Source organism: Pygocentrus nattereri, chromosome 17 (genome assembly GCF_015220715.1).
Source record: "Pygocentrus nattereri isolate fPygNat1 chromosome 17, fPygNat1.pri, whole genome shotgun sequence".
In the NCBI taxonomy this organism is placed as follows: Eukaryota; Metazoa; Chordata; class Actinopteri; order Characiformes; family Serrasalmidae; genus Pygocentrus; species Pygocentrus nattereri.
In genome coordinates this window covers 13,611,183-13,626,048 of record NC_051227.1, presented here as the reverse complement: position 1 = coordinate 13,626,048, position 14,866 = coordinate 13,611,183, and the positions used below count along the sequence as shown (strand labels likewise).

General features: G+C 39.3%; 2 protein-coding genes across 3 annotated transcripts; both read left to right on the top strand.

Moving 5' to 3' along the window:
- The first annotated feature begins 132 nt into the window (after positions 1 to 132).
- yipf1 (Yip1 domain family, member 1) lies at positions 133 to 9,422 on the top strand. Of its 2 annotated transcripts, XR_005131703.1 has the most exons (11): positions 133 to 445; positions 759 to 813; positions 1,292 to 1,446; positions 1,530 to 1,610; positions 2,952 to 3,039; positions 3,132 to 3,248; positions 4,465 to 4,631; positions 5,674 to 5,856; positions 6,601 to 6,703; positions 7,817 to 7,899; positions 8,802 to 9,422. XR_005131703.1 is itself a non-coding variant. In XM_017706318.2 (10 exons), exons 2-9 carry the CDS (start codon positions 780 to 782, stop codon positions 6,688 to 6,690), a joined length of 915 nt encoding a protein of 304 aa, XP_017561807.1. In that variant the 5' UTR covers positions 134 to 445; positions 759 to 779; the 3' UTR covers positions 6,691 to 6,703; positions 8,802 to 9,422. The 2 variants fall into 2 exon arrangements, 1 of the variants encoding a protein (XP_017561807.1); XM_017706318.2 differs by lacking the exon at positions 7,817 to 7,899 and having other exon boundaries at positions 134 to 445.
- Positions 9,423 to 10,809: 1,387 nt separating this feature from the next.
- On the top strand, positions 10,810 to 11,568 carry zgc:113691 (uncharacterized protein LOC503529 homolog). The gene has a single exon (XM_017706275.1). It carries the CDS (start codon positions 10,810 to 10,812, stop codon positions 11,566 to 11,568), a length of 759 nt encoding a protein of 252 aa, XP_017561764.1.
- Positions 11,569 to 14,866: the final 3,298 nt, after the last annotated feature.

Sequence of the window (14,866 nt, the reverse complement as noted above, 5' to 3'; positions counted from 1 at the left end):
CAGTACGTGTGAACGAGATTTAAATACTCCCCATATGTCTATAACAACAGCAACACCACCACACATACCTCTATTTTTATTTAATTTTTACAATGAAACGACTAGTGTTTGAGATTACCACAGATCCTAAGAGACTCTTGTTTTGAAAGGCAGATAATCGGCGCTGGTGCTAAACAACAAGCATGTTGGAAAGTAATAAATAGTCAAATTAACCAATACAGACCGGATAGATTTGTTTGTGCTGTGTCTGGAGTGCATCATCGACGCGTAAAGATGTGGAGTGTTGGATATTTGTACAGTAATTCTACCTAAAACCTCTCTGAATGGGCTGTTTTGTAGCCTAACGCTAGTTAGCTTGGTGGTTTCCGCAGACGTAGCTGCTGCTGACAGGTCGGAGAAGTTTTTAGTAAACAGAGATTTAACCGGAGAGCTGAAGATTAGAGGGGTGAGTCTTCAGATCAGACTCCAGAGACACTCATCTGTACATTTATACCGAACGAAGCTGAAATAAGATTCTTATTCCAATTTTCCCGTTCCACCTTAAATGGTGCGGCAGTAACGTAAATTACTATAACGCCTCGACTGCGAAAAGGCAACGGCTGCGCTGTTTAAGGTGGACCGGGAAAACTCGAAGGAGACGCTGGCGAAGAGAAAGCCAGCTTCAGCTTCATTTAAAACCATATCTGCAGTTTAATAATATGTTGTAAATAAAAGTTATATTAAGTGTTTAACCTGCTGTTTTTGTCGTATTTGTATAGGAACCCTCATTCAAACTGCTGATGGCCAACACAGACTTCCATCTGCAGTTTCAAGGTGAGTTTTTCCTGATTTCATCACTTTTGGAGGAACTTTGAAGAACGAAATACATTTATAAATAAAGGACAGTCAAAACAGCGAAGAGCCGTAAGAGATCTAACACTGAAATCTAAACAGCACCACTCTAAACTGCTGATGAATACATTTAGCATTAAATCAGTAAAGATAACATGCACTTCTTAAACTTACTGAGTGACCAGAGTGACCGGTACAGCAGCTTATCATCCACTTTATTAGAAACACCTGACTAGTACTTCTACTCACTGATCACTTTATTAGAAACACTTACCTTTATCCACTAACTGGCCACTTTATTAGAAACACCTACCTTTATCCCCTGACTGGCCACTTTATTAATAACACCTATTCAGTTAAAATCAACTCTGTGGTCATAAGCTACTATTGATGAAGGGCTACTAAAGTGGCTGGGTAGTATATTAATTTGGGATTGTAATTTTGTTCTCGCTGTTAATAGATTTTGGAGATGATGCAGACTTAATGGCCGGTAGTACCGGAACTACTAGAATCACCATTGATGACCACACCACCAAACCCCAAAAGCAGCGAAGGGTTGCGGGAGTTGCGGAGGAGGACGAGACTGATCCACTGGAGAGTGATGACACAGATAAGGTTTGGTGATGTATCAATAAAGAGCCTTATTTTGTGGACTTTTGCTCATGAGTGGATTTTTATTCTTATATTTTTTTCCACAGCTTCTTTCTGGTCAAAAGAAAAACGCTCCCTTCTGGACATTTGAGTACTATCAGACATTTTTTGATGTGGACACTAGCCAGGTAAGCTCTCTGAAGTTTCTTTTAACTTTTGAAATGAGCTCTACATACAGACCCTACTGTCTGGCACAGGAGGTTGACTGAGTGGACACTCTTGCTAGCTCAGTTATGGTAGCTTTCGCTTGGTGGTTAGCTTTCCCTGGACTCAAGCACAGAGAGACTGTAGAAGAACATAGTTTCGTCAAAGCTGTGTTGACAAATTACATCAGCCTTGTGTTTGGTGAGGATACTGCTTACATAAGCTCTTCCCAAGTTTAGGAAAACCCATTTCACATTCAAAGAGAAGAATTTTGGAAAATTATGTTGCCCATTTATTGGTTATCAAAAACGTATTCACAGGACAGGCTTTGTACGTGTGAATTGTCGTCCATATGAGTGAGAAAACCTGTCTTTAATATGTATGTTTCCATGCTGAGTCTGTTTTGTCATTTTTGTGTACTTTCGGATAATTTCTGTTTGTCATGAAATGTGTAAATATGTATTTATTGTAATGTGCTCTGTAGTCAAGGCCTTTTAATGCTGTCTTGTAAAAGTAATGTTCATATTTTCAAAATTAATCTGTCTAGGAACAGCAGAACAAATTTAGCCATGCTAGATCAGCCACATTTATATCATAAAACAGTGTTGTTGACTCAGTGTGCACTGCCCTGTTAAATAAACGGACAAAGAAAACGAAAACTGAGTATAATGGTAAATACAACCTGAGGAAATGTCAACGTGAAAACGGCTGGTTATGTATTAACAGTCATTTAGAACAAGTAGGACAGTAATTGTGTACTTTGGTGACAGTTAACTTCAAAGTGTAGTAAACATTGCTGATGTTTGACTATTACAAAGCTAAAAAACGTTGGGACAGTATGTGAAATAATTATATTTTGTTTAACCTGTACAAAAGTACAAAAATACCATATTTTGTGTTTTGCCCTATGAACTTTTTTTGTGAACGCACACTCATTAAAAATTTAATACCTTGATGTTTCAAAAAAGTTGAAACTGGGGAATATTTAAGTGGAATTTATTGCCTTTCTTCAGCCGTGGAACCACACAGGGCCTTCGTTGTTTTGTTTATTTATTTATTACACCCATAATCATGGACATCCCTGAAAAAGACGGTGTCTAAAAGGCAGCGTATGCTGCTCCGATATATGTTAATTGTGGTTTATCAGATGCGCAGGTTACTCACTGACCCCCCCTTTTGGAATTCAGGTTTGTAAATGAAACGGCTAGACTTTCAAACGAAGTCTTTTGTTCTTTTGCACTATGTTCTCAAGTTATTTCAGAGCAGCATGTGTATGTAGTGGATGATGAAAATGAATAAAACTCTGTCTGTCTGTCTGTCTCCAGGTGAAGGACAGAATCATTGGCTCAGTTGTGCCGTGGCCCGGGAAAAACTTTGTTCGCTTCTATATCAGAAACAACCCTGACCTCTACGGTAATCTTATCCAAATTATAAAATTAAGAACTCTCCTCTCTGCAGAGAGACCCGATTAGACAGGGCTTTGACGATGAACTCTTCTTCTGTAGGACCTTTCTGGATCTGTGCTACGCTCGTTTTCGCCGTCGCCGTCAGTGGAAACATCTGCAGCTTCCTGGTGAACTACGGTCAGCCTCAGTACAAATACGTACCCGAGTTCAGGAAAGGTAAAGTTATGCTTATAAACCTTTCACACTGTTCACTGATTGGCTGAAACACATTTGTTGGAATTCATCAGTACTGGACAGTAACTAAGCAAATGTAATTAGTTTCTGTACTTAAGTACTTTTTCGTGTATCTGTACTGAAGTTTTTCCATTCTGGGCGACTTTTTCCTTTCACTCCACTACATTTCAGAGTCTAATATTTGACTTTTTCCTCCACTACATTTTGAGAAATCTGTCGTTCCTTTTGGTTTCTGTGTGTATAAAAATGTAACATGTCAAAACGAAAGAAGCGCAAAGCCAGAGCACCAATCAGGGCCCAGCGGCCACTTTGTTTAGAGCTGGTTTTGACCTGTTGGTCATACCGACCCAGTGCAGCACGCGGTTCAACGTCAGCGCAGCAGCGTAAAACTGGGAGAGTCTGTTCAACATAAATGATGAACTAACCTAACTTTGTGTAAATAGAGCACAATATAGAAATATGCCCACATATGCAGTCGAGACTGACGCGGCTTTTTTCTGAATTTCTACAAACACCATTTCATTTTATAGTAAATTAGTCTGGGCTGGTTTATGTTTATGAACAGAGGCCTACAGATCAACATAGTAAAGGAGCTCATCTGTGATCCTGAGTTTAAAGCCAGTTTTTATTCAACTTAAACTTGGAACTAAGTTGTAAATAAATCTTAAACTGAAACTTTGGTTGTGTGTAAAAGTGATTTCAGAGCCACTCGGTTCTCCCTGATGGAAACTGTTTACCTTCAGTGTTTTGTGCTTCTGATCATTTTAATAGACGTCAGCGTCACTAATTAATGACGTTCTATTAAAAGACTGGTTTACCAAGAGAGACGCTGGAGGACTTTCACCTGAAATGAGTTCATGAAGCCAGTCTAGTTATAAAAATGATAACAGGACATCAGAGCCAGAATTACTCTTTTAGTACTTTTACTTTTGATACTTAAGTACATTTGAAGGTAAATACTTTAGTACTTTTACTCAAGCGGAGGTCTAGAGTAAGGACTTCTACTTTTACTGGAGTGATATTTTACCTTGAACGTCTCTACTTTGACTCGAGTACATGGTTTGTGTACTTCATCCACCAGTGGAATTTTTTTACCCTAAACATAAAGTACAGTACTGTGCAGAAGAGAATTGGATATCGCTGATATGTAACATTAATAGGAAAAGTTAAATTGTTCCAAATGGCTGTTGTTTTTCAGTAACCATCGCAGCCACAGCGATCTTCAGCTACGCCTGGTTTGTTCCACTGGCTGTGTGGGGGTTCCTGATGTGGAGGAACAGTAAAATCTCCCAAACAGTGTCCTACTCTTTCCTGGAGATTGTGTGTGTGTACGGTTACTCGCTCTCCATCTACATTCCGGCTGTGGTGAGTCTTACAAACTCCTTCATCCTGTCACATCTACATGTAAATGAAACCCTCTCTCGCCATGCTGGAGAGAGCCAGGCTTTAAAGTGTTGGTCACCACTCCATCTCTACCATATATTGTTGCTGTTAGAACAAAACTTCACTAATAACTTAAATAATAACTTCACAGGAGAATGAAAAAACATCACTGTCTGTGTTTACATGCAAAGATCTTGCCAATCTGATTGATTGCAGGTTATGACTGAGGTGTTTATTCTCACTGTACTGAACAATCTGATGGAAATCTCAGTTTACATGAACACAAGTAATCCAATCCAAATTTATGTGCACGTGAGAACTGCTTAGTGCAGACGTTACCATGACAGCGAGCATCATGTGAGTCCAGTCAGAGTGAGATGAGCAGCAGTGAGCAGTGCTTGTGTTACTAACTGCTTTAAAATGACGTCAGACTCAGGAAAACGTCCTTCACATGTCCTTATTAAAGAAGGCGGAGAGGAAGACGTCGTGTTCTGAGACACATAAGCTGGACGTCCGTCCCACCACCGTCTTTTAAAGATCAGAGCATAAACTTTGTCTCCTCTGCAGACCAGTTTCTGCTCCGCCGTGTTGAACAGTATAAACTCTCACTATGATGTGATGCACATGCAGAACGGACTTAAACTTTCCGATAGGGAATGTAATCAGATTCAGGTGTTTACACAGATATTATTCTTCTATTTAACAGATTATTTACAGGATTACCCACCTTGTTCAATCAGATAGAGACTGTATTCCGAATGGCTGCAGTCAGACTAGATTATTCAGATTGAGGTGTTTCCATGAACGTATAATATTCTGATTGAGCTATTAGTCAGATTATTGCATTATCAGGCATAAAAGCTTTTGTTCCTACAGCAGGTATATATAAACAGGCATTTGTGAAAGTTTGAACACCCCCTGGCCAAACTCGAAAAAACGGCGTTCTCTGTAGAGGTTAGCTTGCGTGTTAGCATCCCTATTATATAATCAATATGATGTTTACTTTTGTCTGCGCATCTGGCAGGTTTTGTGGATCATACCGAGTGAACCGCTGAGATGGTGCTCCATCATTTTGGCTCTTTGCCTGTCTGGATCTGTGCTGATTCTGACGTTTTGGCCAGCAATCCGGGACGACCACCCACGCGTCGTTATAGCGGTCACTTCAACCATTGCAGTGCTTCACGTTTTGCTTGCTGTTGGTTGCAAGGTACGCTTTCGTTGCAGTCACAGGAATCAAAATATTGTGATGATCTACAGCATTTAAAATGAAGTTTTACAGGTTATGGAATACAAATATAGCTATACAGACTGATAAGTCTACATAGCTGTATTTAACAGTCTCAGCTGCACCTCACAGTCTGCATAGGTATCTTTAGCAGTCTAACTGTTTAACAGTCTGATTAGCTATATTTAACAGTCAAACTGTTTGTAACAGTCTGAATAGGTGTGTTTAGCAGTCTAACTGTATCTAGCAGTCTGTATCACTGTATTTAACAATCTCAACTACACCCCACAGTCTGAATAGGTGTCTTTAGCAGTCTTCCTGTATCTAACAGTCTGTTTTGCTGTATTTAACAGTCTAACTGTATGTAACAGTCTTTGTAAGAGGTTATTTCATCCCAACCGGCCTAAAAATCGTTTTATTCCTGTAACGAATCATTAAGTACTTTTGGTGCGCCGTGTCAGTGTGAAAGGATTATACGTATAGGTGTCGAGTTTGTTTTCCCAGGGGACGCTCAACGTTCCTGGAAAGAATGACAATAGTTGTGCACGGTCTTGGAAACAAGCCACATTGTTCACCTGCCACTGTGCACCAAAGCATGTCTTATGGCTCTCAAATAGCATCAATTACATTGCTTTAATTAGCTCATATGGTGTCGGAATAGCTGAAGAATGAAAAGCGCTGTCAAGGTATAATAAATCTGCCCGCTCTCTCTCTCTCTTTCCTCAGGCATATTTTTTCAGCACCTATGAGACAACTGAAAATGCTTCAGGACCAGCCAGTGTTACTAAGGGCTTTTTAACCACCAAGGCACACTGAGCTCCGGCTTTAGGTAAAGACAAACGGAGGAATATAAGCAGAGCTGTAATGATAAATTTTTTAATATGGTAAAAATAAGAAGGCGAAGAAAAAAAAAAAGAAAAAAATATATATATATATGTGTGTGTGTGTGTGTGTGTGTGTGTGTGTGTGTGTGTGTGTGTGTGTGTGTGTGTGTGTGTAATCTTGTAATAATATAAGCTTGAATAATTGCCAAAGAAGTATTACAAAAAATGTGAAAATTCAACACTTGATCTAAAATACTAAGTTAAATCCCAAATAAACCACCATGAAATCGATAATTATTTGCTGGGGGACGTTAACTGCTAACATCTTGTGTTGTCACTTTCTTTAACCTCTCTAACTCCTTGGGACTACCGGTGGTTCCAAAATGCACTTGGTCATTTTCTTCATAACGTTCATATTTCATAAGCTCCATTCAGAAGCTGGGCGTCGTGTGAGGCTGTAACTCTTCTCTCCAGTCAAATAGATGGTGATGTCATTTTAAACCCTTATAATAAAAGAAGCTGAACAGACGGCGTCTCTTCAGTGATCTGCTCTGTAAACATTACTTTTATAAAATAACACAAAGATTTTTGGCATTCAACAGTAAATTGTGAGCATAAAGAAATATGTTTCTGATCATATAAACATTGAACGTTCATTTGAGGGGAACTTCTACCTCTTTTAACTCTTATAAGGCAAAAAAAAAAATATATATATATATATATATATATATATATATATATATATATAATATATATATATATACATTTTTTTTTTTTTTTTTTTTTTTTTCCATGCAGTTAATGAATAATTTGCCTTATAGTTTGGGCATGAAAATTCAGATAATATAACCGAAATATAACCTTGAGCATAAGAGATTTAATACAAACAAGTTTTCAACACAAACTAAAACAGCACGTGATCTCTCTCTCTCTCTCTCTCTCTCTCTCTCTCTCTCTCTCTCTCTCTCTCTCTCTCTCTCTCTCTCTCTCTCTCTCTCTCTCTCTCTCTCTCTCTCTCTCTCTCTCTCTCTCTCTCTCTCTCTCTCTCTCTCTCTCTCTCTCTCTCTCTCTCTCTCTCTCTCTCTCTCTCTCTCTCTCTCTCTCTCACCGTCTTTAAGGCCTCTTTTTAAAACATTGGGCCCTCCCCCAACTGCACCAGCCAGGCATCTGATTGGTTCTCACATGACTGGTTCCAGGGCAGGTAATAATAATACCAAGTTCAATTTATATAGCTTTCACAAACCCAAGGACGCTTTACATCATCAGTAAAAACTAAAAATGGTACCTCTGTGAAGGAAGAGACCAAGAGAGAGACACAAACACACAAAAAAACACCCCAAAATATGTGCTTAGACGTAACAAGTGTCAGAAACCAGCCCTAGTCAAATCACATCTTCTGTAGATTTCCTAAGTGAAGGTAATGCTCTACAGAGAACCCACCTAAATATATAGAATATATATATAGAATCAATATATAGAACTTCATTGATCCTGGAGGGAAATTGCAGTGTTACAGTAGCAAGACATATAATTACACAAACTTACATAAACTATACATAAAAATAGAAGTAAATCTAGACAGAAGTTAAAGTATGAAAGTATCCATTTACATATTTACACAGCAAATACTGTATTTTTATATGCATGTTTCTGCAAAACTTCATTTGACTTGCTGAGTTTAACAGATTGGAAAAAATAGGGCATAAAATGTGCCATCATTTTTGCACAGTCCACATGAATTCCGATCTGAGCGTCACATTACCAGGCTGAAGTGGCAAAAATCCAATTTTTTGCCCAAATCCGACCTGAGCCACTTTCATATGTGGTCCTAGATCGGATACGTATCCGATTTGTGGCCGCGTGACCTTGATGTGACGCTCAGATCGGAAGGCAGATTTGTGCCGCTTCAACCCGGTGATGTGAACGTAGCCTAAAACTAAAGAAGCGAACTTAAGACGCCAAACATGTGGTGGCTGATAAGTAGGCCTCTTCTGCACTCTTTTGCCTGAAGTGCCTGTTGTAGGGGGCAATCATGCCAACACTTGAGACAAAGCTTCCTGAACATGATTTATCCTTGCTAAAGCATGTGTTATTCTTCTTCAGTTGCAGGATCTCTTCTTGCCTCATTGGTCAGAATCAAGTTTCCTGCTCATGAGGTCACAGCTCGTCTGGATTTCACCAGATTAGCGGCCCGTGTGCTCAGCTGTGAGTTTATCACTGGCACCGCTGTGGTTCCTACGTGGCATCTTTGTCCATCTGACCTGTGGAATGTAGAATATGCTTCTGATCTGCTCTTAAAAATAAATTGTAAGTGTACTGTTATGGGCTAGAGTCTGGTAAGGGATATAGAACACTGTATATAGCGGGGTTTGAAATATTTATGTTATAATTGAACCTGAGATGTCCACCAAAAGGGCCATTCTTCTGTTTCAGCCATTTGTGACCTGTACATACATTGAAGGACTTTGTGACTCTGTTGGCCAACTTGTAGCACTTGGCACGTGTTTAGTGTGAGGGTAACTGTCTGAGTGCCAAAGTTCACATTTTAAACTTTTAGTATAGTCACACTAATGTGAGTTCTGTATCATAGTTCTTTGTTTTGGGAGAGCGATCGAGCTTAACGATATGTGCCTTTACTGAAGACGCATGTACATACTAACAAAAATGGTAATTAAAGGTTTTAAAGGTTTTCTCTACTTTCCAATAAACAATTACGACATTGTATTTCTTCCTGTCTTGGATTTTATTGGATTCATGAAGTTCATTTCCAGTCAAAACAGCCATTAAATTCAAATTATTCATTTTTCTGTGTCAGAAAATCAGCAGCTGAATTTCCTCTCAGCTGGAGGAGACTTACTTTCAGCTCCTCAAAGAATCTGCAGACATGCCTCCAAAGCTCAGTCTTAGAAGCTGGTTGATGATTTTCTGAAGAATAGAAAGTGAAGTTAAAAGATTTAGATTTATGATAAGTTTCCTTTTTAAACAACAAAAAATACTGTCGCATAATTTCATGTCACTACCGAAACGCAGTTTGTCAGTAGGCTGCGCCTTATTTTAGCCGCATCCCTGTATTTTAGAGCAGTTGAAATTACTGAATAGCTGAAATTGTAACTACCGAAAATTTTTATGATCACTACCGAAACAACAAGGTTTAGAGTCACTCAAAGCAAAAGGATTTTAGACTAAATATAAAATAATAAATCCTCACCAGGTGTGGAAAAAAATCCACAGCTAAGCCATAACCAGTTATATTTCTATTTATTTTTCAAAATATGTATTACATTTGCAGTATGTTTCCATATATGTACTTATATTTCAGTAAATTGACGTGCATATATTGGCATTTATCTAAATATTCAAATGGGACAGTTAAATTGCGCGTAATTACTACACATATTTTTTATTACGAGCAACGTTTGTCTTTCCCATGTGATTAATGTGAATCGGCTGTTTTCGGTGATTAGCAGAATTAGAACAACATTGTTTTGGTACAGTAGAATGTTTGATCGTTCACTTTAATAGAATAAACATGATGAAGGCATTTTGGCCTAGTCCAAGTCCAAGTCCAAGTCCGAAAAGTGTTTTCTTACTCTGAACCCACTCGGTATAATGACCCATATAGGCATGCTTTCATTTTTATGAGCTGAACCTTCGCCGAAGGAAGGCTGCAGTGATATCCACAGCCTTTGTTGGCTTTTATCCTGCCTGCCACATTAATTAATGAAGGAATAAATCTTTTCATAGACGGACAGTGTAAGCGACAAAGGTGCACTTTCCTAATTAACATCATAGAAAAATGGTGACACTTGAAACTGTGTCAGCCTGTGGTGTGTCCTAATTAATGGTCATTCTAGCCTTGGCCTAGAGTTACACTGCAGTTCTTTCCAAAGCCATAAGCTCCGCAGGCCAGTGGCACCTGTTCAGCAGGTGAGCAGCGCGCGTCGGATTAAGATGAAAAATCCATTTTCTGGATTATCGAGCGCATGATTGGATTTCTGCTGCCATTTTCCTGCTCAGCTACGCATGGAAGACCTATTTATGGAGACTTTAACCTCAAGGCATGCTCTGACCAAGGCCATGGACTGCAGGGCTTGACGCAGGGCACGTGATGATGGCCGGAAAATCAGAAAAGGTGTCTAAATATGAGACGGTAAAGATGCTGGAGAAGTGCCGCAGGGAGAGGGACGAAGCGGTGCAGCGTGAGGGAGCCCTGAGGGAGAAACTCAGGCAGCATGAATCCAGGATGAGGTCAACCGAGGCTCTCAAACAGAAGGTGAAAACTCTCACCCTGGACAACAAGGAGCTGCGCAAGCAGGTGAAGACCCTCCGTGCTGAGCTGGGGCTGGAGTCCAGCCCCAAATTTCATGGCAAAACCACCAAGGACATCATAAATGAGCTGCACGAGAAAGAGAGGCAGTGCAGCTCGCTGGTGGAGAAGACGGGTAAGCTCAGCATGACCATAGACGAGCTGACCTCTGAGCTGGCCAACACCGTGACCTCCAAAACTCTGCTGGAGGACCAAGTTCAGTCCCTGCAGCAGAACCTCAAGGACATGACCAACAACCAGAGGAGGCTTTTGAAGCTTTGGGAGGACAGGAAGGCCCAGCAGTCACAGCGCGAGTCACTGTCCCTGCCCGCCCTTCCCCAGCGACCGGGCCAGAAGGCTGCGGCCCACAAGGCCATCCAAACCGAAATGTCCATCAGCTCTGCCCACATCCTGCCTGCAAACGCCTTCGAGACCAAACCCAGAAGAGACGGTGAGAAGAACAGGAGTCTGGAGAGGCGCAACATCACACTGATGAACGGTGTCCACCGAGAAAAAACGACTCTTGTACCAAATGAGACCAAAGCAGTGCATAACGGACCATGACTGGATTTAACTCGGTCCGGTTTTTTACTGAAGACCATTGGATTAATTAAGTGGTTTAGATGTAAAATGAGTCATTCAGAGCGGTTTGCTGTGAAACTCTCTGTTCTAGATAAACTTACAGAGTCAGAACTGTTCACAGTGGTGGTGATAGGAACCAGACGTCCACCTCTAAAAGCTCCTGAAATGGTTATGAATTCACTGCTACGTTGTTTTGTGATAGTTTGGGAAGATTTGGCTTAAAAAGTATTTTTAAACTCCATTCATGGTGGAGGGAGACATGCAGGGCACTATGAGGCAAAATAGTCCCCAAAGAAAACTGATTATTCCAGATTTTCCATTATTTTCCATCATCAACATTCCATATAAACTCAGAAGACTCGTGTAGGTTCTCTAGTGGTTCTGGATGGTAAATAAAATGTCTATATCTGTGTTGTAGTCATGGCGACGCTGGTTCCCATCACCACCACTGTAAAGAGATCTGAACCATTCACACCAACCCACTCTGAATCTCTATGCTTGCATCTGAACACGGAATTATGGAGAAATTTTGGAAAATTCAGTGGAATTCCCCTTTAATATAATTTCCATAGCTTTGTGAAGCTGTGGACAAAATGAATATGGAATATGAATATTAATGACACAGCTGTTTTCAAATTAATTAGCATTCATGACATCATCTTTTTGTACTTGTGACCATAGAAGTGTGTTGAGCTGATATTAATGACTGCAACCAATGAATTTATTAGCATTAATGACCTTTTAGACTTTGTTTTTTGTATTTGTGACCGTGTGAGAGAGTTTAATTTGAGTTAATTAAGCTGATATTATTGACACTGTGGCTGTTTACAGACTTCAAAGGAATTAGCATTAATAACATCCTGTTTTTGTACTTGTGAGCACATTTGTGCTGATTCCGCTGATGATATTAATTTGTAAATAAATGTATTTAGCGCACGTCTGACTGCATGAGAAACTTTACTCTTGTTCTAATTCTGTCAATCACCGAGAACAGCTAATTAGCATTAATCACATGTGGAGGAATAGCATACCTATATGTGCTCATATAAATCGCTGCTGTTGGCACAAAATCTCGTATCTCCAGTTTTATCATTTTTCAGCTTTTGAGATGTTTTGAAAATGCCTGTCACCCTTTACATTGTATCAAAATTTCATGATGAATGGACCAAAACAAACGGCCCAAAATAACTTGTAAAAATGTCTGGTTCCATTGACTTTCATTTAAAGTAAAGTGGGTTTTTTCCTTCTCCTGTAAAGTTACCATTCTGGAGATACGAGGTTTTCTTCCAACAGCAGCGATATGTAAAAATGTTTTTAAATGTGCTAAATATTTAATGAACTGTGCCATTTTTTAAATATTTAAATATACACGCACATAAATGACAATATAATATACTGAAATATATCGCTGCTGTCAGAACAAAACCTCGTATCTCCATTTTTTGTCGATTTTCTGTTTTTGATGTAATTTGAAAACGCATGTTGGTCTTTATACTGTGTGCAAATTTCACGATGAACGGACTAAAAGAAACGGCCCAAAATGACTTGGAAAAACATCTGGTTCCATTGACTTACATTGAAAGTGATGTACGTATACGAGGTTTTCTTCCAACAACGCTGTGTAATCGTGGCAATTTCAGTGCGAACATATGTCTCATACATATCGCTGCTGTTGGAACAAAACCTTGAATCTCCAAAATGGTAACTTTACAGGACGAGGAAAAAACCTACATTACTTTTAATGTAAGTCAATGGAACCAGAGTTCTTTCCAAGTCATTTTTGGCCGTTTATTTTGGTCCATTCATCATAAAGTTTACCCACAATATAAAGGCAAACATGCTTTTTCAAATTATGTCAAAAACGGAAAATCGACAAAAATGGACATACGAGGTTTTGTTCTGACAGCAGTGATATGTGGAAATTTACTGCAAACGGCATTTAGAAAAATGTAATTTATAATATGTTCAAAGCCGCGTATGTATTAACGAATGGGTTACCTTTGTTTAGAGTTTTTTACACCTGGTTAGGCTTAGTCTTATGTTATCATTTGACCAGAGATCCTTTTGCTTTGAGTGACTCTACACCTTAATTTTATTTATTAACAATAAAGATTGAATGTTCCATTTTATCACCACCAAAACAACCATAACTCTACCAAACTGTAACAAATGTGTCAGTAGTCACAGTTTCAGCTCATTGTAGTTCAAAAACCCAGCTTTGAACAGCTGTTCACACAGAAAATCACCATATTTATCATTAAAACACTAAAAAGGGCTGAACTGCAGAAAATACGGCGATTCTTAACGTTCCTCACTGACTCTCAGACTTTGGGACACATTTTCTTCAAAGCAGTGGGATCTAACTGCTCACCATGTGGCCATGAGGGACAGGGATGCAGCCTCACCTCCTGCTCTAAAATGAAGGGGTGTGGCTAAAATAAAGCCCCACCCACAGACCAAAACCCTGACATGGGAACACTGGACAGCATTTTTAAAACAAAGTTCATTTTTAAAAATGAAACTAAAAAGAAATGTAAGTCTTTCAGGTTCACTTTGAAGGAAATTGAGAAGATCTTTATAAAAATACATTCAATGTAATGTAAGTGTAAATTTAGGGGTTGGGGTTTGGGGACAGACTCCTCCCCATAGACAGAACCCTGTGATGATGACTGTGTACATATTTAGCTTGTTACTGTCTCTGTTAATGCTTTGGCTTTAAATAGATCAGAACACAGTCCTTGTAAACACCTGAGATCTGAACACGTCACTGTTTTAGTGTTAGAGTGCAGTTTGAACTTCCTCAGTAGAATGATCCGTATATAATACATCCCTTTTATGTGTGGCAGTTATCAATAGTCTGTAGCGCTCGTTAGATATGGAACCTGCCAGGAGAATTCATTCATTCATTCATTCATTCATTCATTCATTCATTCATTCATCCTAATACACCCCTTTATGTGTGGCAGTTATCAATAGTCTGTAGTGCTCGTTAGATGTGGAACCTGCCAGGAGAATTCATTCATTCATTCATTCATTCATTCATTCATTCATTCATCCTAATACACCCCTTTATGTGTGGCAGTTATCAATAGTCTGTAGTGCTCGTTAGATGTGGAACCTGCCAGGTGAATTCATTCATTCATTCATTCATTCATCCTAATACACCCCTTTATGTGTGGCAGTTATCAATAGTCTGTAGTGCTCGTTAGATGTGGAACCTGCCAGGTGAATTCATTCATTCATTCATTCATTCATTCATCCTAATACACCCCTTTATGTG